At 41.3% G+C, this 27,284-nt stretch overlaps 1 protein-coding gene across 1 annotated transcript; it reads right to left on the reverse strand.

Annotated features, from left to right (window-relative positions):
• Positions 1–2,091: 2,091 nt before the first annotated feature.
• SYT4 (synaptotagmin 4) lies at positions 2,092–25,395 on the reverse strand. The gene is made up of 4 exons (XM_069218798.1): positions 24,785–25,395; positions 16,211–17,022; positions 13,550–13,670; positions 2,092–4,514 (listed from the first exon to the last, which is right to left on the reverse strand). Exons 1-4 carry the CDS (start codon positions 24,816–24,818, stop codon positions 4,207–4,209), a joined length of 1,275 nt encoding a protein of 424 aa, XP_069074899.1. The 5' UTR covers positions 24,819–25,395; the 3' UTR covers positions 2,092–4,206.
• Between the last annotated feature and the right edge of the window lie 1,889 nt (positions 25,396–27,284).

A 27,284-nucleotide genomic window follows, 5' to 3' on the forward strand; every position in this document is an offset into this window, starting at 1 on the left:
AGGTCTAGATATTGGATAAACTAATTCCAAAGCTAACCTGTCCAAAATGTACAGAAGTAAAATTGATTTGACAATAATGCTTTAAACATTCCTTTCCATATAGTGCTCTGTTCTTTTTTAAATGAATTACAAATATTGAGAGAAGCATGAAATTCTGAATGAACATATATTATGCAAATGCATTTTTGCCTGAAACACAACAGTTCATGGCAGAAGAACTTCATAGAAAAGTAAAATTAAATTCTGTTAAGAGAATGTGACTCAGGATCTTTCCATACAACTTACATTACTGGTAGAACATTTTGAATAGCATACATCATTTCACGAAACCACCATTTTTTTCAGAGTGATAATAGCTACATTCTCCAAAAGTGAGAAACAACTGAAAGTCTCAGAATGCTTTCAGTATATTTTATTTCTTGCATATTTTATAATATATTTCTAGTAGCAACCCTATTGGTTTACTCACATACTAAATGACAACATTTACAGCATAGACAAAATAATTCACTGTTATGTAGATAGAACATCATAACACTCCAATTAGATGACCTTTGTTTTAACCATGTATCATGACAGAGGTCTTAAATACCAAAAAGTGGATTGCTCTCTTCTTGAGTAGATTCATATTTAATTGTGAACAATTAATCATTTCCCAACTCATATAGCTCATCTAATTCGCTAGAACACATTAAAGCTAGCCTTCATTTGATTTCCATGTCTCTCTCTCTGAGAGATAAATTGGTTTATGGTGTTCTGTGCAGTTAAAAAACTCATGTAATGTTGAAGTGGGGGAATGTATAACTTGTGAAATGTAAAGCAGAGTTTCATCGTTATTTATGAATCACAATCCTTTAAGGAGGAAGAAGCACAAGGAGCACACCATTTAAGAGTATTTTCCCTTTGACAAATACATATTATTTTAGTTATTAGCAAATATAATGCAAGTTTTTCCACTGGGAGTTGCCCTCTAAAACCCCATGTCACAAAGACTGAGAATGTTCATCACATTGTCTAGAATAATTTTGCCCGCTCTTCTCAGACCAACCACTTACTTTCAAAATCTATCGGTGCACCTACATTGCAGTAATTCTGTAGGTATCCATTCACATTTGCACTGCATTTCTGGCATTTATCTGTACTTTGCAATTTACAACTAAATAATTCAGGCCTAAGTGGTGCAGTACACCATTCTAATCTATTTTTGTAGAGAAAGAAGGTATAGGAAGGGAAGATATTTCTTGGAAAAATATTTTTGTGAATAAAAGAATGCAGGCTATATTTTCCTTTCCCTAATGTGATGTATTTGCAAGGTAAAAACCACAGGTGTTTGCTAAGTTATACAAGTCTTTAATGTCCCCAATTTCTCCTTGAAGCTTTACAGGTGAACATGTATAAATAACCAAAATATCGAGGCTTACACCTAGCACATTCAAGATCTATGCTATTGTTATGTGACTCAAGCTACTGTTTGCACCTGATCCTGTTATGGCCATTTTATGGTACAAGATCATCTGTAAAGCAAGATCAGCTACTACTCAATTTAAAAGCTTTGGGCATAATAAAGTACAGTGGATGAACAGTTTTCAGACCATTAGAAATTCTCACCCTAGCACTAGTGTTTTTCTTCTGAGTTCTACAGCCTACTATTGTCAAAGCAGAACCACAGATCAGTCTATATTGGGGAGGAGACTCAAGGGGGAAGTATTGTGGACATTTGCCCAACAAAAGACCATAATAAAAATAGATTTGTAAAAAAAAAAAAGTGTTTGCCATGGGTGATATTAGCATCAAAATCTAACTTTGATGTCACTTTCTGAGCTGACCAAAATTCCCTTTTGTGAGTCAAAAGCTACCACTTTCAATATGTCCTTTCAGAATACACCATCTAGAACTTCTGCATTCTTCCATCCTCAGACATACTGTAAGCGCTGGTAAGCATATTTTCATGGTATGATATCAACTACACAATCACTCAAAGTCATTTAAACAGTTTTGCAGCTCACTTTGTAAGGAAGTGCTGTACAAAGTATGATCAAAGTACGGTAGAAAATACTATACATAGCAATGGAAAGGGACATATTCTTGGAGTTCTAGACCAGCAGTATGTGTTTACTGACATGTTCCAATAAATACATGTAACACATTTAAATATCATGGAATGTAAGACCATATTCACTGAAGGGTTTCTCCCAATGTGTGTACAGCGTACCAGTGAACAATGCACTGTTCAATTACATAACATGTGTATTTTACACTTTCAAATAGTTCTTAAAAAGTACCCACCACACTTAGAATAACACTTTGAAAAAAGGCATATGGAATCAAATTCTCCATTTAAAAACAAGTCAAGCAAATGGACTTTAAAAAAATAAAGATATCTCACACTGCTGAATTAAGGGATTTCTATCACTTCTGTGCTTCATACCCTCCGACAATGTATCATTTTAATTTCACACACCAGTTCGTATAATGTGAATGAATATGTGCTGGTAGGAATTTCATTAAACATGTACATAATATAAGGCATGCCATGTCATTGTTTTTGATGCTTCCCATGAAATTGCATGTGGCAGATATAGTAACCTAATGCATTAGCACAAAAGACAGAGCAGTATTGTGCATTGATTTGCTCATTTTATAGCAGATATCATTAAGGCCAACAGTTTGAATGAGTGCATTTAATTTCAAATTACAAAGCTGCAATCAACGTATGTAGTGAGTAAAAGTGTGTGGGATAACAGTTTCAAACATGTAGCAGAAAAGTATGTCCACTTAAATGAAAACTAGAAAGCACACCAGTTAAATACCATAAGGTTACTGTATGGTAATTTCGCATTTAATTTTCCGTGTTCAAGAATCATTCCAAACCTGTAACCAATGTTTGAACTACTCATTAAATATTAAATTAAACTGCAATTTACAGCAACGCTCCTTAAGGAGTCTTGATATACCATTCATTCCACAACAGAGGGTAATGGCAGGATCATGGAATAGGGTGCATTGAAACTATTTTGTAAATGTCTTAATGCTAGTGTATGGAAGGCATTAGCAGTAACTAACTTCAATATGCACTTTGCTTAAAAGACATGTATAAAATTGTTTGTGCACGCACAACGTTCCCTGATATAGAGCCTTGCAGCAAAAAATTTAAATTGTGCTCACCAAAGGAGTTTCTATTTCAACTATAACACTTTTTATTTTTGAGAAATAGTATGCCTTACTTGTCTAGTTATTTGCCTAAATGGTATGCCACATTCAAGTGTTGAAAGGGACAATGTGGTGTGATGGCAGGGTGCGGAGGATCAATTATCAGACTACGCACTCTGAGCTGAGCCTCGTATACTCTTCTTTTTTCTTTGTAAGTAAATGTAAATCACTGATGTTCGAAGCAGATTGTATATTGTTCTTGCTTGAGAATTATGCATTGGATTATAAATACATTGTTTTGCTGGTACAATATTGATATAACACTGTTTCTCAGCAGGGTTTGCCCATAAGTGTATCACCTTTAGAAGTTAAAGACAGACTTTCATCCAAAACATTCTCTTAGTTCCTTGAGGCTGCACACTATATCTATTCAAGCCCTTGTTTTAAATCTCTTCACAAATCACTGTGATATTTTTACCTGTAGCAAAATGATATCTTCAAGCTATTTATACAGAGAGTCACAAGTAGAACACTTATATGCATGTCAGATGATATGAACAGAAGTCTCTTGTAATTGTCTTTGGGTTGGTTTGTGTATTTCTTGTACCTAACACATGAAAAGTGGCTGCATTCTGACAAGAGAAGGTTTCTGGTACAGAGTGAAGCCACAGCATCGATTAAATGGCCAAAGCTCCACTAATACATTTTACAGTGTGAATACTCTCAATATCAGTGATGTCTTCATAAAAGATTTTGCATACTGTTCCTGTTGAAGTTTACAGAAAAATGTAACTTTCACACTATGTAATTGCAAAAGGATATCAATCATTCAAGACATATCTGTTGTACTTATTTGCAACTTCTTTACAAAGTCATGTTTGTTGTTGGCATTTCGCAGTGCAGATAAACTGAACTGTGACCTTCCATTTTGATAATTCAATCCAGTCTTAAAGAAATGTTGTTCGTTACAAGCTTTTAAACACACATTGCAAAGAAAAAATAAATTGATCCTTGCCTATGGAAACATTGGTTAAGGTCCAAGCCATTTCTGCTCTACTAACCATCACACAGCATGTGCCACTTTGCAATTTGTCGCCTTGGATGCTCACATATTTCTTTCCAGTGCTCTCCACTCGTTCCTTCTGCAGTAGCTCCCAACACTAATCGGCCAACAGTCTCGTTTCTAGAGCCCCTTTCGGAATCCAAAACTAAAAACTCAACGCTGATGTCTTCCAGACCTTCACATGGAATATCAAAGACAAACAATTCATTGAACACTGCATTCGGGGTGCATTTCTTGACATGAGTCTTCTTTTTGGAAATTCTTTTCTTGGCATAGTAGAGATTTACCTTCACATAGGGATCTGCAATGATAGATAAATATAACACTTAGCTTCACAAATGATTAACCTTAATTTAGTAAATTTGTAAATGATTAAACACAATTTTCTTCTTATAGTAAATTAAAGATTGAAAATATATTCAGGGAGTCAATTAATTTTCTTTAAATTAAGGCATTACCTTTGCAACTCCAATAAGACATAGGGGGTCATTCTGACCCGCGAACGACGGAAAGCACCGCCAACAGGCTGGCGGTGCTTCCTGGGCCATTCCGACTGCGGCTGCAAAGCCGCGGTCGGAAAACCGGGTCTGGCGGTTTCCCGCCGGATTAACCCCGGCTGGCCGAATCCTCCATGGCGGCGCTGCAAGCAGCGCCGCCATGGGGATTCTGACCCCCTTCCCGCCAGCCTGTTCCTGGCGGTAAAAACCGCCAGGAACAGGCTGGCGGGAACGGGTATCCAGGGGCCCCCTAACAGGGCCCCAGTATGCTTTTCACTGTCTGCCTAGCAGACAGTGAAAAGCGCGACGGGTGCAACTGCACCTGTCGCACACCTGCAACACCGCCGGCTCCATTCGGAGCCGGCTTCAGTGTTGCAGGCCGCTTTCCCGCTGGGCCGGCGGGCGCTATTTTGGCTAGCGCCCGCTGGCCCAGCGGGAAAGTCAGAAGGGCCCCAGTGGTCTTCCGACCGCGGAGCGGCCATATGGCGGTTCCAGCCAGGGCGGGCGGCGGAATGAGGCCCATAATCTTTAGTGGCTAATGATTTCCTTTTGAAGTTATTAATGTTTTGCTGCAAGAATGTTTAATAGGGGAGGTGAGCGAGACAATACATTTAATTTGGAGATCTGACATGCATTTTGGTTCTCCTCAGATGTCTGCAACTAATACAATATGTTACAGAATGGCATACTTCATGTGAAAATATTTACCTACATGAGATGCAGGTAAACAGCAGAGACCCTTGTTGTATAACTAGGATGGAAATGTGTGTCTGTTTTAACTTCAATTTTAATAATAACTTAATCCATAATTCCATTGCTGCTGTTAGACAAAAAGTCAACTTCCCGTGAACTCACAATTGTCTTCGTGTTAAATAATCAATATCCTAATGAATTCTTGCACAGCAGTTTTGAGTTCAGCATGCAATCTTGCCTATTTAGAGCATCTATTCCAACACAATGTGCACTACAAAGATGAAATTCATAGAAAGTTATTCTGTCACCAGGTCGTATTTGTGTATTTGTTACTGGCATAGAAACGTATCAATGACAGCCTCTGACAATAACCCAGATGTTACAATTATGACTTTATTTTCACTAACATGATACTAAAGATCATACATAGATCATACGTAGATCAAAATGTCTACATTCACAATGAAGAACATTGGGTAGAATGATGTACACATGTAGCTAGTGTTGACAGTCTTAAAACAACTAAGTGAAGGAGCCTAAAACACTATAGGATCATGTGGCATCCTATTATTATACATATAGCAGAAATCACAAAGACATTTATTAGTAGCTGGAGGACACCTACTAGAGTACCACTTGGGGTACTGAAAAATCCCTTTGTGGGAGGCCCCATGATAACCATCCTATATTGTGATAATAAAGAATATCCAGGTTGTGGTGGATTACTTTAGAACCTTCAAAAAAAAGATAAGTACTTTTATTATTTTCAATATTTAAATATATTTGGAAAGCTTAACTGAATAAAAACAAATAAGATCCAAGATGAACACCTGCTGAAGTGAGATTTAAATATCCTGCAGACATAATGTGTGAGTAATGGAAGAAATGGCTTATTCATTCTAATGTCAACCAGTTCGACCACAATTGAGTTAGGTATTACAATGCTCATTAATGAGTGGCGGAAAACAAAAGCAGAAGATGACTTTATTTGTATGGCTTGAAGTACTGGGTTTTTCAGAACCCAGCGGTGCCAGGGAACACACCCTAAGACTTCGAGTCCTTCCTGTTTCAGACTACAGAAACACAGAGTCTTCTTGGTGAAGTCAAAGATCTTGTTTATTGGCTGCAGCCAGTAACAGGTATCCTAGAAGTACAACACGGTGTATATTCTCAGGAGACTGCTCCTCTTGCAAAGCTAACCTTCTCTTTTATACAAAATATTATGCTTTGGGCAAACATTCCTTATTTTACAGTTGACCATTCACATATTTTCACTACAAAGAAATAGCAGGGTTATGATGACAAGCCCATATTTCAGTTTGTCCAGCCCTCAATCAATTACCCAGCAAGGCTCAGTACTTTCATCAGATATCAACGGACCCCCAATATAAACAGGCACCTCCTCCTTGTAAAGCAAGTCATAAAGAAAGAAACAGGGACAGGTGCGTGTAAGATTAGGTATGGTTTGTGTGTGATGAAAGGTTTTATGATGTGTTGTGCCTTGATACTAATCTCATTTGGCCACTGGGAAAGAAACTGGCCGAACAGGTTTGGCTTCAGGCAGTGGAGTCAGCTTGCCCAGGTCACAGAGGAGTCAGCAAAGATGTACGTGTCCTTCAGACTCGTTTTCAGCATTAGACATTGGCCTATGTGAGGGCAATCACAAAATGGCTGTCGTTTAAATGGAACACGAGGGTTCAGGACGGAAACTCTGATATTCGGGTGATTTCGTTACCCGAATATGAATACAATGCTTGTGCATACTATTCTAATCATTCTCGGTCTGCTGATACCAAAATCGTTGTGATACGACGATGTTTATAACACGGGTCCAGAATTTTCAGTACCACAGGCTAATGTAATTATTTGGATAGCTGATTTTTAATTTTGTGGCAGTTTGATTTTATACATGTTCTTATTGTTAATATTAGAGTGCAAACAACAAGCAATAAACGGGGTATGAACAATTAATTTATGGTTTTAAATATTCTTAAGTAATGCCTATTTTTTAAGTCTCAAACTAAGTCTATGTTGGTTTAATATGTATTTCCTTGTATAAAACGTTATCAAAAACTACTGCACAAATAGAAAGAAATTATGCCTTATAAATAAAATATTTTCCCATAAGCATAGGTGTGATTTAGAGTTTTCTGGTGGATAAAATCACCATCACTTTGATTGGAAATGCAAACGTTTTTGTGCAGTGATAATGTTTGCTGTTTCACTGTTTGTCTGTTTCCTTTCATTCTATTTGGACCAATAGCTGTGTTATGAATGTCATTATTAGAAATGTGATTTTAGTCAAAAGTGATGTGATCACCTATTATATAAAGTGTGCAGGACATCAGTGAATATGTGATGCACTTTCTGGTATACCTATGATTTGTCATATGGTTCAGGCTGGCACCAGGTCTATAGCCATAATTATTGCATCAGGTGTACTGGCACTAGTGCCCCTAGGTGTGCACCGACCAGTCCTCCACAATTATGCTATTTTTTTCTATCCAGTCAAGAACAGTGTAATTTTCGAGGCTGGCAATAAGGCCTTTAGCACACTCGGTATGCCACTGGCTGGTGCAAATCATTGAATTAGTGATAAGTCATTTTCAGAGCATTGCATACTTCAACTTCAACAAAATTTTGGAATAAGAAGCTTCCATGCAAAGGGGTATGTTATTTGCTCATTATCAGATAGTGATCACAAAAGTAGACAGGTCTTTATAGTTTTCCAAGACACATTTTCTGGCAAAATACTGAATCAGAGCAAAGAAAGTTAGGTAAATTGCCATTCAGATTGTGTTGTCGCTATTTCAATTTTCAAAACATTTTGGTTTATGATAACACCATATATACATATTTGACCTAAAATTAGTGTGATAACTACAATCCAACCCAAACATATGGATATATTTTTTAATCAAGTAGTTGAAATATAAAACAAAATTTAACTAATTGTAATATCTGAAAATATATTGAATAAACAGTGATTTGATCCTGGTAGTTTGCATAGTACATTGCAAGTGTAGGACCGTTATGGGACATGCAAAGTTTTCCATAACTGCAGGTGAACACTGAGTGGGAGCAAACACTGTCTTTAAAGTATTCATTTAGAAACTACTTTTAAGACATACATTATGGCCCAAAGGAAGGTCTATGCAATTGACAGGATGGAAAACTTTCTGAGTTCCTTCATTTCATTTGTGTATTTTGGAATACTAGTACTACCACTTCTACTAATCATTTTGAGCATTTCTGAAATCCAGGTATCTGGAGAGCCTCTCTAAGGGGAATGTTTACAGATTGTTTCTTCCTTCCTGACAAAGACCCATGCACTGAAATCTTAAGAAATCGAATCCTAACTTTAACCATGTAGACCTACATTTCTATACTTCTCCCATCAAAAATGAAGACATGTTTTTTGCATTTGTGTTTGATAAAAGGGAGAAGGAACAATGAGACTTCCAGGTGTTTCAAGTAACATTGTGTATTTCAAATTCTATGAGTAGCATTAATATGGCTTTTCTGCAATGGGCATTGCACACACCCAGAAACAAGAATCAAAATATATTTCTAAACTTTAAAAAAAAATTGAGGAAATTGATGTAGGACCACTGCCTTTATTTGGTGATTATTAGGCTATATGAATCATAACATTTCTGGAAAATATTTTATCAGGCTTGTCATGACTTGTATGACACTGGAAGTGGGAAGAGGACATTCAATTCCAGAAATGTATTCTCTTAACCCCAGAACATCTGCATGTGCAAAGGTTTCTTCCATGTACAATCAACATATCTCCTCCAACAGTTTTGGAACCATGTTTGCTAATTCGGTGTGAACAGACCCCAAAATACAAACTTTGTTGGTATGCTCAACAATTCCAGTGGCCTATCCACAGCCTCTTCTCTAGGAAATTTCATTTACCCCTTTTACTGTTAAACCTACCACTGAAGATAAGACACCATGACACCAAATTATATTCCTATGACACACACAGGATCTGTCATATGCCCAACACATTTTGTGCACATATGTACAAATTTACTGCTGAAAAAGCTTTGTGAATTGAACCTTAAATCAGCATACATAACCAAATCAAAATGAAAGCATATACTATGGAAAACGAAAATGTAATCCTTTGAGAATAATCTACCCTGCAACAGTTGTATTCAACATGGATAATTTGAAATAACATGGGAGAAGTAAATACCAGACAAGTATGTCAAGTAAGGTTCATGAAATATATTTGTATATACAGTTGTAAGCTAGTCAAGCATGATTTATGAAAATATATGTAGATATTTGCAAATTATTGTCATTCGGGCAAACAGTCATGTTCCCTATCCAAGGAAATGCTGTAATCGCCATACAGGTCTGATAAGAAGACGTTGAGGAAAAAATATAGAGTGATAACTTGCACTGTTTCTGAAAGGTGTCAGTTTGCAAAATAGATCTTCATGAACATAACAAGGCTTTATTAACTTATTAAATTAAAAACTAGAGAAAAATTCCTAATACAACGGAAAAAGAGATGAAAATAGTTTACTTTATTGTGAGTGACATTTGAATACGAAGGGCAAATGAGAAGGAGGTCATTTCATTAAAAAGTGTACCTCAGTTCCACACAATGGCATAATCATATAGCACAATGAGGTATATATGTTCAGAGGCAATATGTTATTGAAAACAACTTCAATGTTTCCAGTGACAGTTTAAAGTAATAAGCAATATTGAATATTAAATTATTCATTATTTGTTAACTTTCATAACCTCTCATATTTAGTAAAGGATGCAAAAATCACAATTGTTTTTGTGAGTAAAACTGAGGTAACATGGTGAGTGATCACATTTAATTTTCTTAAGAAGAAGTAGGGTTACTTTTCATATTTTCAGGGTAAATAACAGACCGTTATTTGCTCTATGAGCATGAAAATGCAACCATGATGATGCCAATACCAGTTGAGATTACCCTAATGTTACTAAATTTATTTAATAAATATTTGTTATGTTGCTTTGGTTGCTAGGAACTTTGGAAAATAAGTGAATTGTTTCTTGAAAGTTGAGGAAGGATGTACAGAATTATTTAGGTAGAGGGTGGAAGAGGCAAACTTACACTGTAGCCAACCCCACACTGGCTGAGAATATCACTGTTTGTAGCCACTGGGTGCAGTCATTTCATTGCACTCATACAGTCATAAAGATATATTTTGAGTATTGCCTCTTTCTCTGAATGCACCCGGACATTTAGGGTCTTATTATAACTTTGGCAGTCGGAAAAGCCGACTGTCAGACTTGCGGTGAGGAGCCCGCCACGCAGCTGGCGGTCTCCCCACCAGACCCATCACAAGGTTCCCACTGGGTTGACCGTCAGAAACCAAGGATTCCGCTGGTCAGCCCAGTGGAAACTGTGTTGCGGCATTGGTCTCAGCTCTACATGGAGGCCAATGCTGTCGCACAAGGGGACCCCCCAGCAACAGTGGAATGGGCACTATCCACATTCCGATGGTGCTGGGCAGGGGGGCCCCCGTGGGCCCCGGCTCTGGCTTTCCACCAGCCTTGTCATGGTGTGGGGGTCCCCTCCATAAAAAGGCAGGAAGAAAGTGGGGTTGTATTCAGCCAGGCGGCACTGAGTTCAACACCACCCGGGCTGGTTACAAGCCCGACTGCCGTCACCCCATCGGACAATGTTGCACATTACAACCTGTCAGGGTTGTAATGTGGCCATTGGGCAGCTACAGTTGAAGCAGCCTGAACACCACCACAAGGCTAGTGTACCTAGAACCGCCCGCCTTCTAATGAGGCCCTTATTTACCTGATTCTATGGGCCTTGTCTAAATCATTGGTGAACTATATCTCTTTAAATCCTTATTCTTACAACGTCCTTAGGCTATTGTAGTGTAAGTTTGTGATGGTGAACGGTAATAATGCATATGTTTCTGACCCAGTATTCTCTCCTGTTTTGCACTAATGCATAGACAGAGTTTGCCTTAAATATAGAAAGACATAAAATCTTGCTATTTCCCCAAAACGTACATTTGAACCCCTAATACTACTAAAAAATCACAGTTTGTGAATTGAATTAAAAAATGTTAGTAGGGGCAGTGCCTTCAGTCACGGTCCATCAGATTATAGTTAACAGTGTTAGTCTAAATGTCTTTTAGTTCCCGGTAGTAAGAGATCTAGGCTGGTGCTTTTCAGAGAACTACTTTGACATAAAGAAAAGACCACTTGATGGGGTTATATTTCATGTACTCACTTACTTCAGATAACACAGAACACAGAACACAGGTTATGTTATGCCCTGTAAAACAAATGCAGGACTGCTGGGGGAATTCATTGTTTAGGATGTGGGAAGAGGGTGGAAGGGCTGGGATACATTATAGATTTCTTAGACTTTGCTTTTATTGTAGGTTGAGTTCCGAACGAAAGATAGTTATGTTTATCAACAAACAATATGATGTTCGCTTGTATCATAACCCCAAAGGCTATGTGGATCTAATCTTGTTTTTGCGTAACAATTCAAATGAATGTAGAAGATGGTGTATTGAATGGCCACATTCACATGATGCACCATGTGCAATCTATAAGTACTGGAATGCACTAAGGGGTCATTTAGGGTTTTGCAGCATGTGGAAGGTACAGTAAATTGAATTGGTCATTATCCAACCCATTGAAAGCAGCATAGCCTGCAATCAATCAAAGGTAGTGCGCTGTTCACCACAGAGAGGTCTACCGTATTTAGAGTGTCCATCACATTGCATATTTTCCCTTCCCTGGTGCACGTGGTCACAGGCGGGAAAAACAAATAATGAGCCAGATATGCAAGGCCACAGTGTTCATGATGTTCAGAAAGCTATTCCTGCTTTGGAGGTTTCTTCATAGAAAGCTAAAATAAATGTTGATCATCTCTCAGTAATCCAGTGGCCCACTTGGCATTCACCTGTGATGAAAGTGCATGCACTGCATCAGTGGAAGCACATTCATACCAGAGATCCCTGCCAGGCAGGCAGATATTTTTGACATGGCAGGTGGTACTCTGCCAGTGGGGCATTTATGTACTTACTGTTGTAGAAATATTGATCAAACAAAAAGAAAATGACTTTGTTAATCTTGACATTGGCTGGTGAGTTCTTAGATATAGGGGGTGATTCTAAGCTTGGCGGGCGGCGGTAGCCGCCCGCCAAGCGGGAACCGCCAGAAGACCGTACCGCGGTCAAAAGACCGCGGCGGTCATTCTGGGTTTCCCACTGGGCTGGCGGGCGACCGCCGAAAGTCCGCCCGCCAGCCCAGCGGGAAACACCCTTCCCACGAGGACGCCGGCTCAGAATGGAGCCGGCGGAGTGGGAAGGTGCGACGGGTGCAGTTGCACCCGTCGCGAATTTCAGTGTCTGCAAAGCAGACACTGAAATTCTTTGTGGGGCCCTCTTACGGGGGCCCCTGCAGTGCCCATGCCATTGGCATGGGCACTGCAGGGGCCCCCAGGGGCCCCACGGCACCCCATACCGCCATCCTGTTCCTGGCGGGCGAACCGCCAGGAACAGGATGGCGGTATGCGGTGTCAGAATCCCCATGGCGGCACGGCAAGCTGCGCCGCCATGGCGGATTCCCATGGGCAGCGGAAAGTCGGCGGTACACCGCCGGCTTTCCGCTTCTGGCCGCGGCTGTACCGCCGCGGTCAGAATGCCCGGCGGTGCACCGCCAGCCTGTTGGCGGTGCTACCGCCAACCTCCGACCGCCAGGGTCAGAATGACCCCCATAGTTTGCGAGTCTGTAACTTATATCTAACTGTGCTTTAAACTCCCTATTTAAAGAGCATTGTCCTGCAAAGCCCCTTGGTTACCTTTTTATTTGTAAACATCTAGAGATAACAATGTGAGCATCAGCATTCAATGTGCCACTGAGAATTTGTGCAGAACAAGACAAATGTTTCCTTAAACTATGTGTCTCTGCATTGCCTGGAGGAATACCCTGATGAAACCATGAATCTTGATGAGCCTGTCTCTTCCCATGTGCCTCTATAATTAATCCATTGCCCTCCCAGGGCCTTCTTTACTCTGTGCAATTTATTTTCCTCCTGTGTTTTCATTTCATTTCAGGTAATCGTGAAGTACTACTAATACAAAAAGGTACATTTGGAGGGACTTACCAGAGAGGCCTGAAATGTCGGTTTTGGGCAAGTGCCGGGCCTTTAGCACAACCACTGTTAAAGTGTTGGTCGTTGACTGGTAGCAGAGAGAGATCAGGAGCTCCCCACGTCCTGATGACTTCTAATTGATTAAGCATATGTATTAATTGTACAACCATGTAATAAATGTTCGTAATGACATAATGTACACATATCAATGATGATGTATATAACACTCGTTCGGCCTATTAACACTAATTTCCACTGCATTTTCCACCAAGTAAACCTGGCTAAATGCAGGGATAGACAAGGAAGTGACAAGGCTTTACCCATTGTTTTCAAAATGTTAATTAAAGGATATATTAAACAGAAAACGGATTATCTTTTCTCTTTCAAAGGCATCCATATTCACCTCCGTTCAAATTATTAATGTAGCACTAAAAATATGAAGAAGACATGTTTTGTCAGATTCATGGACTGAGATATCTTATTTCTCATTTCTCAATCGAAATATTGAAAGGAATTTAAATGTTTCTTGTGAACTTTGTAAATAAACAAAGCTTTCCTGCAGGAGAATAATTCCTAAAACAATAAAATGTTTATTTATTTATAAGACATAGAATGAGAGGCAATCACTAGTTTCGTGTTATATGGTGTAAATGATTAATGTTTCTCCTGTCCTATAAAGTACACTAGACTTATTAAAATGTCACACATTGTCAATACATGCTTTCAGAGAAATCTTTGTAATTTCAATTATTTATATAAACTAGAAATAGTGCAAATATTGCTTAATGAGGTAAGGTTTGTAACAATACATTTGAAACCTATAGTGTTAGGAATTATATTAGTATACATGTTGAAATAGTTCATAGTTGCAAACTTAGCCATTTGTTCTTCATATGTTGTACTTTGTTTAGCCATTCAAGATACTCCTGGTGAATAATAGGGACAATTAAATGCACTGGAGAAATGAAATCACAGTGGGCTTATTTAAAAAGATTTTTTCTGTGAATAGTTGTGTTTAACTCCACACTGAGGTGTGACTTACTCATACATTTTCATGAGGTTGATTCACAAAACTTTTTTCCATGAGTAAATATACTTTACACCTTCAAAAGTATGAGCTAGTCAAATTGGTATTAAGGCATCAAAACTGACCCATGCATTACAAACTGAGCCCAGGTTGAGTATAAAGATGATGAGAAAGGTGGTCATTAGAAGGAAGAGAAGGATGAAAACACGAACAGGAAGATAAAGGATACGAAAAAGGGAAAAAGGGGAGAGGAGAAATAGACCAATTAGGACAAGGAAAAAGAGAGGAAAAAGTCAAAGCAAGAAGAAGAAGCTGGAGACAAAGAGGAGAAGGAGGGTGAAGAGGGGGAGGGGAAGGAAACATAGATGGAGGGCCATGAGTAGACACTGAAAAAAAGAAGAAAGCAATGAAAACTAAAAGAGAAGCAGGTGGAGGAGAAGAATGAGGATGAGGTGTAGATTGAATGGCAGAAATAGGATGAGACGTAGAATAGGTAGAAAGGAAAGCAAACAGTGAGGAGGATTAACAGATCACACTGAAAAAGAAGAGGTGACAAGAAGAAAAAATCAAGGAAATAGAGTACAGTGACAAGAAGTGGAAGGAGCAAAAGTTAATGAAGGAAGAGGTGGTGGTGTTGGATAAGGAATACTGAAAACAAAGAGAAGTAACATAAATACAGGAGAAGAGAAGACGAATGGTAGTAAAATATAAACTGGGAAAAAATAAATTGGCAAAAATGTATGGAGAAACATTGGATAGAAGTATAATGAAAAGGAGTGGTGCAAAAAAATAGAGACATGGGGTTAGGTGTGCAAATATATAGAGAAAACATACTTTATCACTTCAAAACTATGGACAAGTCAAATTTGTATGAATGCATCAAAACCGACACACTCTTTGTAAATTCAGCCCAGACTGAGGATAAAGATGATGAGGAAGGTGGTTATTAGAAGGAAAGGTAGGACGAAAATAAGACAAAGAGGATGAAGGATATGGAAAAGGGAAACAGAGGAGAGGTGAAATAGAACAAGTATGAGAAAAAAAGGAGATGAAAAAGCAGAAGCAAGGGGAAGAAGCTGGAGACAAAGAAGATAGCGAGGGTGAAGAGGGGGAGGGGAGGAAAATGCAGATGGAGGGCCAGGAGTAGATGCTGAAGAAAAGAAGAAAGCAATAAAAAGAAAAAGAGAGGCGGTGGAGAGGAAGAGTGAGTATGAGGTGTGTATGGAATGGGAGGAACAGAATGAGAAGTAGAATAGGCAGAAAGTAAAGCAAAGAATCAGAAGGATTAATAGAAGACACTGGAAAAGAAGAGGTAACAACAAGGAAAAGTCAAGGAAATTGAGTACAGTGAAAAGAAGTGGAAGAAGCAAAAGTTACTGAAGGAAGACTTGGTAGTGTTGAATGTGGAATACGGAAAATAAATAGAAGTAGCGTAAATTCAGGAGAAGAGAAGAAGATTGGTAGTAAAAATAAAAACTGGCAAAAAAATAAATTGGAATAAATTGGCAAAAATATATGAAGAAACACTGGATAGAAGAATAATGAAAAGGAGAGGTGCAAGAATACAGACATGGGTTAGACGTGCAGATAAAATAACACTAATGAAACTGTTGACAAAGAAAATAAATAATGTGACTGGTATTTACCCTGACATTCCTTTTGTTTATTTCCCTATTCATAAGAACACGGCCATCAGACAATTCAACTCCAGAGAGAGGTATGTGGACTTCTCCAATGACATCATCTCTTGAAAATCTGTCAAAACTGAGGATCATGAAGTGAAGCACTAGGTCTTGGACTTGGGTGTAAGGGATCCCATAAAAAGTGAAGGTCTCGTCGAAAGCCGGATCTAAGGTCTTTCGCAGTACTCTGGTTTTAACTTTGTGCTTCTTTTCTGGTAGGATTGTCAGCTTAATATAAGGGTCCGAGGTCATGGATTGCTCGTCCATCGCTGGTAACCCTCTTGCTTCCTTTATGTTAACCACAAAGGCTTTCTTCTCGAAGTTGTATTCTAGTGAGAAGAAAAGGGTCCCTAATGAATTCTCTTTCTCAACAGAAGACAGGGAAGTGGTGGACTTCAGGCTTTCCGGTGATATAGATCCTTTCTCGTTCTCTGAGAAGGTCTTCTGTGAAAAGTCCTCAAGATCTGGAGAGCTTCTCACTTTGGTGCCTATCTTGGGAATGTTGCCATTGAGGTCTCTCTTTTCAAGATCAAGGTGGAGAGAGCTCTTTGATAGGACAGAGGATGTCAGCTCTGTTTTTTCATCAGCGCCAAACTTTTTCTTGTTGCTGAGGTTTTCCGGATATATATCAACCCCCTTCAGCACATGCACAAACTTATAGGGTGGAGTCTTGTTTGACTTTGATGACTTGCGCTGACAGCAGATCCAGGCGAAGAGGGAGACGGTGAACACTAGTCCAAATGCACTGAAGATGCCAACAATGGTGGGAATTTCTTCTGCCAAAGTAAAAACAATAAATATATACATTTACTTGAAACACGGACTGTGCAAAAATAACATGTACAAAGAATTAATGGCAGACATTTAGGTCCAGGGAATTAAACATAATGCTAAGCTAGACCATGTTTTCTTTGGCAAATGTTCTAAACAACTACACCACCTAGAGGTCTCTTTAAGAAATGCACTGCAGATAACTTGCAATGTAGGCTGAAGATACTTAGAGCTCAGCTAACTGATTTGACTGAAGATTTTTTGCGGAAAAACTTCCTGAAACTACTAAATAAGGATGTGGAAGGCAAACAGCATATGAACATAAGGGTGTAGGAATACCTTTCATGGTTAATATATTCAAAAATATTCTTTCTAGAAAAAATGTATTGGCATGGACTGTTAAGGTCCCACATGGTTTCTTCAATTTAGGGACCTGGAATAGAGTTAGTGATAATGGAAGCTCCTCTGATTTCTAATGGAATTGCTTCACCCAAAGAAGAATCCACTGAAACATTCACTTAATAGACGAACATTCCTTATGCAGACCCCAGCCTGCCATAGTAGCCTCTTAACCAGTTGAAATGATGAGTCGAGGCAATACAAGGCATTGTGATGCCAAATTAATGGCCAGAGGTGAACTTTTAAATGTCAAACAATGTCAAAAAAGGTGATAATGTAATCAACAACAATCATAAAAATAAAAAAAATAAAAAAATAAAAATATATTCATATAATGTTTAGTACAACAAGCCTGCTGTTTGTATAAACTATAAATGGAAGAAGTTACTATTGCATAATTTGTGGTACACAATATATCCATTGTGGAAGGATGGAAGGCTGAGTCTGTCTTCAACTATTCTATAGGTTTGTTGCAGGCAATATCAGTGGTGGAATCTCCTCTGAAGTTCGCCCTTTCTCCAGAAATCAGAGGACTTCCCTTCATCAAGCCACTTTAAGGGGCTGATTTAAGAGCCCCTAGCGCCTCCTTGTGCCACCTTAGCGTCATTTTTTTTTTACGCTAATGTGGCCCAGTGAGGCCAACATCACTGTGCCAAATGTACTAGGTAGCGCAATGCATGCATTACACCACTTTGTAACCTTCTGCGCTACATTATGCCTAAGCCAGCATAATGTGTGAAAAGAGGGCATTTCCCCGTTAGGGAGGGCGAATAAAATGCTGCAAAGAAATCTAAAAGATTTATTTGCATTATTTATTTCGGCTCTTTTCCCACCTGCTCAGAGCACGCATTAAAATGAGGCACACCATTGATTACAATAGGCCTAAATGGGCTTTCCAGGATTAGCGTCAAAAGTTTTCATGGTAATACAGTAAAACTCCGAACTAGCGTCAAAAATGTTGATGCTAGTTCCCCTCACTACTGACATGGTGCGCCATATCTTAGATATGGTGCACACATGGTGGTGTTAGGGGCGCGCTAAGGGGCACAAGAAAGTGACAATGCACTAGGTGCAGCGCCACGTTTCTTAAATCAGGGCCTAAACTGCCTTAGACTGCAGACCTCAGAAAGCTATTGATGATGTTAAAAGCTACCTAAGGCAGATCTGTTAAAACTGCTTTACCCACTCAAATTCTAGTAAATATACCGCCTAATAAGAGTCCCAATTCGCAAAATCGGGAAATTACTGGGGGCAGGGAGAACTGGAGATCTTTGCCTGTGCCTAGATTCAATTTCCCAAATGTATGGAATTAACACACCTGGAAATCTGTGTGTACTACTCAGAAGGTCATATGACATAAGATCATGTGACCTGTGATCAAGGTCTTATAACATTCGCAGCGGGGATGCCCACATAGCAGGAAAGGTTCTCTTCTCCAAACGCGCATGTTTTAATGTATTTCTTCTCAATGGGGAAAATACATTTCGCCTTGCATAAAGCAAATCTGGAGGTGAGCCCTTCCTCTTTCCACTATAAAGGGGAGATCACTATTCCTGTGTTGTTGTCAATTTCTGGTCCTTTTCAAGGTGGAAAGAAAAAGGATCAGAGAATTCGGTGATCTCACAAAAATACTTGTTTTTCAAACTTCAAAGGCAATCCACCTTTAGAATGCCCAATTCCCCATCCCCTAGAGTTGGATTTGGGTCTGCACAGATCTCCACACTCATGGCAGAGAACCCTGCATATAAAATGTTTTGAAACACGCCATGGTAGGTGTAAATGTACATGTGGTCATAAACTTACACTTGTGATCTATTTTGATAGGACCCGTTGTACCTTGTGCTCCGAATAATCAAAATGCAAACCACTGGTTCAGGGTTACACCGGGGAGCATTTGCAGCGCCGCTCAGTGTCCCGGACAGTGCGCAGCATCAGTTGTGAAACTGCTTCATGTTTGGCAGGTCGGCGCAGGCATGATCAAGCAGCGTTGAGCCCTGCATCAAGGGGTACACTTTCAAGGAAGCGGGGTGTTTGGCGTAAAGACAATACAGATTGGCTGGGACGGTGACTTTCCAAAGTAAACTGCATCGCCTCGTCAATTTAAGAGCTATAATTTAGGGTGTTCAAGAATACATTTCAGCGAGGACGTTTGTAGCGCAAAGAAAGCACAGATAATCTAGCAAATCAGAATGCTAAGGCGTTTTATAGTTTGTGTTCGGATACTTTTAACAAGATATGTAACAACATGCAAATGAATGGTACCCAATGCTATGAAACCTCATACTGGCGTCAGGATCTCTAAATAGAAACGTAGGGTTGGGTCAATGGGCATGGGGCGGTAGAGGCATGTGAAGGAGAGGCCATAGCTGTGCATATGCAGTGAGAGCTAAGGCTGGCATGCTCTGCTAACACAACACTATAGTGCGCCGTCATTACAGCAATCATGGAAAGCCTTCCTTCATAATAGCTGCATTAGTTGTGGTTTTATGGTCCTTACCATTGATCGCTTACATTTGCCTCAATGTCTACCTAGCTAGCTATTCTCCTGTTTACAATGCACAGGAATAGTACATTCATTTACAACTGATACAGCCCATGGACCCATCCACCCGACCGTCCATTCATTCATCCATTCATCCACCCACCCATCCATCCGCCCTTTCACTTATCTGCATGCCTTTCTGTCTATCCATCCATGCATCAGTCCATCCATGCACCCATACGTCCAGAAATCCATACATACATCCAACACCCGTCATTCATACCCTTTGTCCGTTCATCCATCCATTCATCCGTCCACCCACCCACCCACCGATCCATCAGTCTATTCGCTTACCTGTCTGCCTGTCTGTCTATCTATCCACCCATCTGTTCACGCATCAAACCATACATTCAGCTGTGCATTCTTCAATCTGCCCATCATCAATCCATCCAACCATCCATCCAAGCAGCCATCCTTCCATGTTAGCCCATGTATCCGTACATCCTTTCAACTATCCATCCATTCATCCATCAGTCTATTCGCTCATTTGTCTGCCTGTCTGTCTATCCATTCACTCATCCGTCAAGGCATCCACCCATACATCCAGCTGCCCGCCCATCAATCCATCCGTCCATCCATCCATTCATCCATCTGCTACCATCCATCTTTACAATTGTTCAACTATCCATTCATTCATCCATCAAACTATTCTCTTTATATGTCTGTCTATCTACCTACCCATCCACCGATCCGTCCAGGCATCCACTCATACATCCAGCTTTCCGCCCATCAATCCGCCCTTACGAACATCCATCAGTACATTCACATCTCTCTTATAAATACATACTTAAAAAAAAAAAAAAAAACCTACTTAGTTATTTACACACGTATCTGTATATCATTCGGCCTTCATCCATTCACTCATTTATCGAATGAATATCCACCCCATTCCAAGGTCTGTTTTTTCGCCCAAAAACAAACATATACATACACACTTTCTCAAAATCATATTATATGTCTCCCGATGTCCATCTATCCATTCATCGCTCAAACTCTCTTCCCGAATACTATTTTCGTCCGCCCTTCTATCCATCCTCTATTCATCTGGCGATGCATTCCTCGGGTCACATATACTTTTTTATTTTATGTGCATCTGCATATTGATGTAGCGTGAAGTAGGCCAAGGGGTATCAGAGCGCTTTACATGAAGACAATCACTCGTGCATACACCTCTACGTCTCAAGCGTCCTCGTCCTGCCTCTCGGGCACATCCAGGCATCCACGCTTTCTCTGAATCAATCTATTTGTCTGTCTGTCTGTCCTTCCGTCCGTCCGTGTGTCTCTCCACCAGACTAGCTAGCATTTTTAGAGCCCAAACTAACTACGGGTCTCTTATCTTCATACCTCTCCCAAGCAAAGCTACAGTGAAAAACTGGGGGAGTTCAGGACTTGTACAAGTTATTATTCACTGTAGAATCGTTGCCAAATGAGGGCTGCATTAAGCGTGGTACGGGTTAAAAAGGACATGATTATTTGTTTGCTTGACAGCTGTATGTTTGTCACTGGCATATGTCTCTATCTTTGACTCCACCAGGTTATCTAGCTAACATCCTCAACGACATGAGTCTTCTCTGCTCAGGTCTGATTCCCTGCAGGGTCGGCTCAGACTTTCATCATTTCAATGCTGATACCAATCATCACCATTTATTTGCGCCATTTTAGCGCCTATCATTTAGAGTGATACGAAATATTAAACTATGATATTTGCCATAATTACAAGTGGATAGGAATTACATGCAGGAGATTTCTGGCAGCGAGATGTACCCATACTGCCCGGTATCAAGGGGATGGAATCCCACCTTGTACGAGTTAGGCCCCACAGAATGTGGAATAACTGTGCAAGCACGGAATTACCATGTAGAATTCTACACGATATTCCCTGTTCCGATGGGTTTAAACGCTCGCATTTGCCACCCCACCAGGGGCATTTCCGGTGGAGGGAGGGGAGTTGGAAGGGTGGGGAGTTAAGGACGGGATGTCAAGGCAGGGGAAACAGTGCATGCGCTTCCCTTGGCCTAGAAGGACGTGGTGGGAGGTGGGTAGGGAGAGAGGCAGCTAAAGCCTCATGGGAGGGCACCAGGTGGAGATTCCGGCTGGTATCATCGGGTCCGCTGTTCCCTCATCTTAGAAAACCGGGCAAGAAAACCCCGGGGCTATATGTGATCGGGCAAAGCAGAACTTCACACAGAAACTCCCCTCCACCGACCCCTACCCAGCCTCTACATAGTGTATCAGTAAACCATAGTCTCTTCCTGTCCATGCATCATTCGGGCTCACTGTGCCACTGGATTCAAGCTAGCCTGGCTGATGAGGGGTGAAACCCCGAAACCGGTCCCAGGATGCTTGTTTCCGGTCCAGGGAGAACCTGGCCTGGCAGTTCGGGCTGGACTGTTCCCATGAGGAACAGGGTCAAGACTGATTTGCATATGGCTGGGTTCAAACTGGGGTGGCATGGTGAGCAAAATAATGGATGGATTAAACCCAGATCTGTGACTGGGGGTGAATGTTTGATTGGTTCCGCATTCTGTCCATCCAGTTAAGCTATCCCACAGCGTTTGTGTTTTGTCATGCATCATTCACTCTGTTTCTTTGAATGTCTACCGGTCTCTTTACTCATCTATCCATTAACTCATCTATCCATCGACCCATCTATATGCCTATATGTCTATCAATTGCGGGCAAAATGTGGAGTCTGGTGATTTATTTGATGTCATAACCTGGAAACCTTGGCGCTAATCCTCATTGCCTTATTTCCCCGAATTGTGTGACCCTGGGCAAATCAAGTTATCTTCCAGCGCATCCGTTGTCTTGTACCCTAAAAACAGAGATCCTCGACGTGGTCGACTTTACACTGTGCCCTGTATAATCATAATGATGACAGTAGTAACAATAGGAAGAGGAAAGTGTTGTTATTAAGTACTTCATACTATGCGATATAACTGTAGGTGTTTTTATCACCGATATTAGAGCACTCACAGTACACACTGTTTCCTTGAATGCAATTGTAAACGTGTTATGCAGAATAACAGTAAAATATGTGTCAAGACGTCAGTCCGAGCCATACCCCGATGTACTGGTGCTTAGTACGGTAAACAAATAACTATCAAGTCCCGTCCCTCCAGCTGACTCTGAGAAGTGTAACTTTTTATCTGTCAACAGACCGTCTCTTTATCTCTTTTGCTCTCTCTCTCTGCTCGGCCTCTTCCTCACTCTCACTCTGCTTGAGTATTTCTCTGACATAATCTCTTCAATCCTGTCTGATTTCTTAACCAGCTGTGCCGCCCTCTATGTCTATGCGCAGCGCTGGTCTCTTCCTTCCAAGCTGTCTCAACATCTTGGCGTCTCTCCGTGGTAGCTATAGATACAGCCACCCATTCATCCACTATCCCTATATCGCAGTTATACCATCCCCCCGCCCTCAGTGCGCCCTGCTTGTATGTGTCTTCTGCATGTGTATATCTGTACTTTCGGAGATGTGTGTGCACCTTGCAGGGCGCGAGGGCGATCGCGGTACCATTACAGACAAATAATTCGGACCCACTTATTTGGCGTTTACTCTACTTGAATCGACAAATATCATTAAGTCGAGAATAATCAATTTCTGCCTCATCGCTTTCGTAGGACAAACGGCATCCGAAGGATGTAGTGTAATAAAAAGGGCACATATCGTATGCAGCCTCTCTTGATCTGAGTGTAGGTCATACCATGTGCCTATTGAGTGTGGGCTATCACTTCTACTCGTGCCGACCGAAGAGGCTTTCAGACACCCAGTGTGATCCCGGCACAATCACTTTACCTCCACCTCGTGCGGCCTCAGACTTGAGATGTGGAGGGAGGCAACCCTCCGCCCCCACGACTTCAAACGGAGCTGCACTACTCACAGCCTCTGGGCTAACACCCACTGGTGTTTATGTTAGTTCAGAACACTCTCTTGGGAAATACAGAACGCCACCAACCCATGTGGCATTACAAACGTCTTCAAAATGCATTCAAAACTCCATAAGGCGAAGTCAACAATTTGCCTGTAGGTTTAATTTTTTCCAAATTCAATTTACTTTAAGTGAGCGTTAACGCCGACCTTCACACGTGCTGGGAGTATAGCCGGAAGGTTATAGCTCTTAGAGGCCACGCTTTTCACGTGCAAGGGAGAATATATCAAACATATAAGACACATTTACATCGCAGATTCTAGACGTTTAATTGTGGGGGGTCGCAAAACTTCTCCAGCAGGGGACAGAGACATTTCAGAAATGTGTTACGTCACAGGAAGGCTGGGTGTCACCGCAGCATCCTGGTAATGCAACACAGATCTCAAAAACCATGAAATGCCAACTCTGGGACTAACCTTCCTGACGCTAAGGACGCTGAAAATTAAAATTATTAACTAATGAAAACAGCTATTTAAGATTGGTGAATGCAAAAATGACGTATTTTAAAATGGCTCAATTGCTTCTTCAAGAAATAGTTGATGAGCACTACAAACAACGGAGCTTAAAACGTGGTCTTAAATGTAGAACTATAATCGAATGTTTTTATATGTGAAAACAGAGGTAGGGGCTTGTGCAGACCAAGAACCCAGCCAGCCCTTCACATGGAAAGCATGCAAGCCCAAGGGGGCATCCTGCATCGAACACCGCCTTGGAGATAAAATACCTCTGGATATGGCGAAATCACGACCAAGAAACATCTTTACTAAAGAGAATCTTTTTGCAGGAAGACTAGGAAGTATCCCAAATAATGAAAAAATGAATACATAAATCAGCACCTATATTAAAAAAAAAAATAAAAAAAAAACACCCGGTAAGTTTCCCGGAGCCCTTGCTTACCAAAGCCGTCTCTGCTGAGGGAAATCGGAGCCATCTTGCTGAGCGCTGTCCGCGGTCCTGAAAAGCTCTGGCCCTGCTACGCCGCGGCCCACGCCTTCCTGTCTCCGGACGCCGAGGCAGATGCGCGAGCTGGTGAATTTCCAGAGCTAGGGAGCAGCAGCAGCAGACAGGGGAGCCCCGGCTGCCAGCGCCTCGTGAGTCAGGCAGAGCGGCTCCAGCGCTCCGTGTGCGCACAGCTGCCTCCTCCCTGTTGTGGCTGCTCGGCCGCCGGAGCGCCCCGCCTGCAGACGTGCTGGAGAGCGGGGCTGACGCAACGCTGACGCTACAGGCTGGAATCAGCACCTTCCTCCCTCCTGGGAGAGCGCAGCCCGCGCGTCCATTATTTTAACTGCTCTGCTGCAGGAAATTAGCTCACCTCTCCTCCAGGATTTAAAAAATAGAGGAAGACGCCCAGCGACTGAGATACCTCAGGCAGAAATCCGGGTCGAGGGGGGAAGTGGAGGAGGGGAGAATGGTACAGGCTAGAAATTAGCCTACGGGGGAGTGAGTCTGTCAGGACCTGGAAGTCTAGGGGAAGGAGTGTTAACTGCGTGAGGGTGGGAGGGTAATGGGTCTTTATGAAAACGCACACGCCTGAAAAATGTGAGGTTGAGGGAGGATCCGTGGTATGTTGCGTTAGTGGGGGGGAATCAGCTATTTGGCTCGCTTTGTAGAGATGTTAGGGCCTCTCAATTACTAGGTTTGTGGAGCTGGTTTCCATCCATTTATTCAACTTTTTTAATGCGCAGCAAATGTCAGGGTCCAGCTTCTTGAGGCGGCACACAGATTTGACTGACATCCGTTTCTTATGATAGCAAGTTGAGCACCAACAGTAGTAAACAGTGCAAGTATTATAGCAATTTGCTTAAAGGAGGAGAGAGCAAGGATAGTGAGGTAAACTTAACATGGTTATTTCAGGGGTAAGTCTGTCAAAGTGGGCAGGGCAGAGCCTGTTTGTTAGAAATTCGGTTTCTGGTTGGTAGAGGATTGCACACTGCCCAAGCAAGAAGCACAGGCCTAGTCAGGGTAAGTAAAATGCACACCTTGAAAAAAACTGTGCTAACCCTTTGTAGCATGGCAAAAAGCAGGCAGGCAATGTGTAAAGTATTTGTGAAACATTTCAAACAGTAACACAGTGAAAACACCACAAAAGACTTCACACAGACTTAGAAAAATAGATTGTATTTGTATGAAAAAAATAAGACCAAAAATTACAAAAATCCAATTAGAAGAACTGTAGATATGAACTTTTAAAGATTGAAATGCAATATAGTGCTTAAAAGCGTAAAGTGCCAAATGGGAATATCTGGTTGTGCTAGACTGGAATAAATCCAAAAGTTCAGACTGATCGTGATGGAATGTGGGTCGGCTACAATGCCAAGTAAGTCCAAATGAAGTTTTCCCTTCTCAAGAATTGATCTAAGAGTCCCATTCGCAGGGAAGTATTTCACCGGGAGTAAGGAGAGCATTGCTGGTGGTGGTCAGTGGGCATGAAGAGTTGGTCGGGCTTGCAGATGGGTGGACAGGAGCCTTGCGGTCATGAAGAGTGGGCCAGGTGTCATGGACAGGCAGACTGGAGCCTCACGGTCGTGAGCAGCAATGCTTGTTGTGCAAAGAATTAAACTTGTGGCAGCTCATCCTGATTCTTTGGGTGGTTCTGGAACAAATGGGCATGTTTGCGGTCATGAAGAGCCCAAACGCTTGATTTCACAAGCCCAAAACAACTTCCAAGGGCCCAGGACCTGAAAGGTGCCTTTTGGTGGTCAGGAGCTTGTTGAAGACAGTTCCAGGAGCTGTGGGGAGCCCTTGTCCCTGAGGCTCAGATCAGGAAGCCAGTGGACTAGCCCTTGGTCTCACTCTGGGTCCTTGGTTCAAGATGGACAGTTGCAGGTCCATATCCTTCCCCATGTAAGAGGACAGCAGGTCAGCACTTCAAGAAAGTAGATCTTCCGGAGCAGCAGGCCAGCAGAGTAGCATACATTGCAGCAGCACAGAAGTCTTTCTTCCTGCCAGAGTATCTACAGGTCCAGAAGTGCACTGAATTGGTAGGGTCAGACCTCCAGTACTTATACCCAGTTGTGCCTCTGAAGTGGAGGTGACATCAAAGAATGGTCTCTGGAGTGCACAGAGGTCCTTTTTCCTTCCCTGGCTCCAGACTCACTGCAGGGGTGTGTGCAGCCCTTTGTGTGGAGACAGGACAATGCCTATTCTGGTGTAAGAGTGAGGGTGTGCCCAGCTCTCCCTTTCATCCTGTCCAGGACGACCCACCAGAGGGTAGCTGTTGTCAACTAAGTGGCCATCTAGGGTAGCTATGGATAGCTGTGTGTGACATGGGTAGATGTTGGATAAATGTTTTCCAGCTTTCACAAATCTGTATTTTAGTGGTTTACAGTGTTTACCGGTAAAGCGTTGTGAATGCTTTTTCAATAATGTTTATTTTGTTTCACTTTTGCAGTAAAGA

This window comes from Pleurodeles waltl, chromosome 1_1 (genome assembly GCF_031143425.1).
Source record: "Pleurodeles waltl isolate 20211129_DDA chromosome 1_1, aPleWal1.hap1.20221129, whole genome shotgun sequence".
In the NCBI taxonomy this organism is placed as follows: Eukaryota; Metazoa; Chordata; class Amphibia; order Caudata; family Salamandridae; genus Pleurodeles; species Pleurodeles waltl.

What these genes read in the sequence shown, in the direction of transcription:
- SYT4 (XM_069218798.1), bottom strand. Translation starts at nt 24,818, where the DNA reads ATGGCTCCGATTTCCCTCAGCAGAGACGGCTTTG. An exon ending in CCTCAGCAGAGACGGCTTTG is followed by an intron (nt 17,023 to 24,784) that starts GTAAGCAAGGGC and finishes TTACTTTGGCAG; the next exon opens with AAGAAATTCCCACCATTGTT. An exon ending in TAAACAAAAGGAATGTCAGG is followed by an intron (nt 13,671 to 16,210) that starts GTAAATACCAGT and finishes TTAATCAATTAG; the next exon opens with AAGTCATCAGGACGTGGGGA.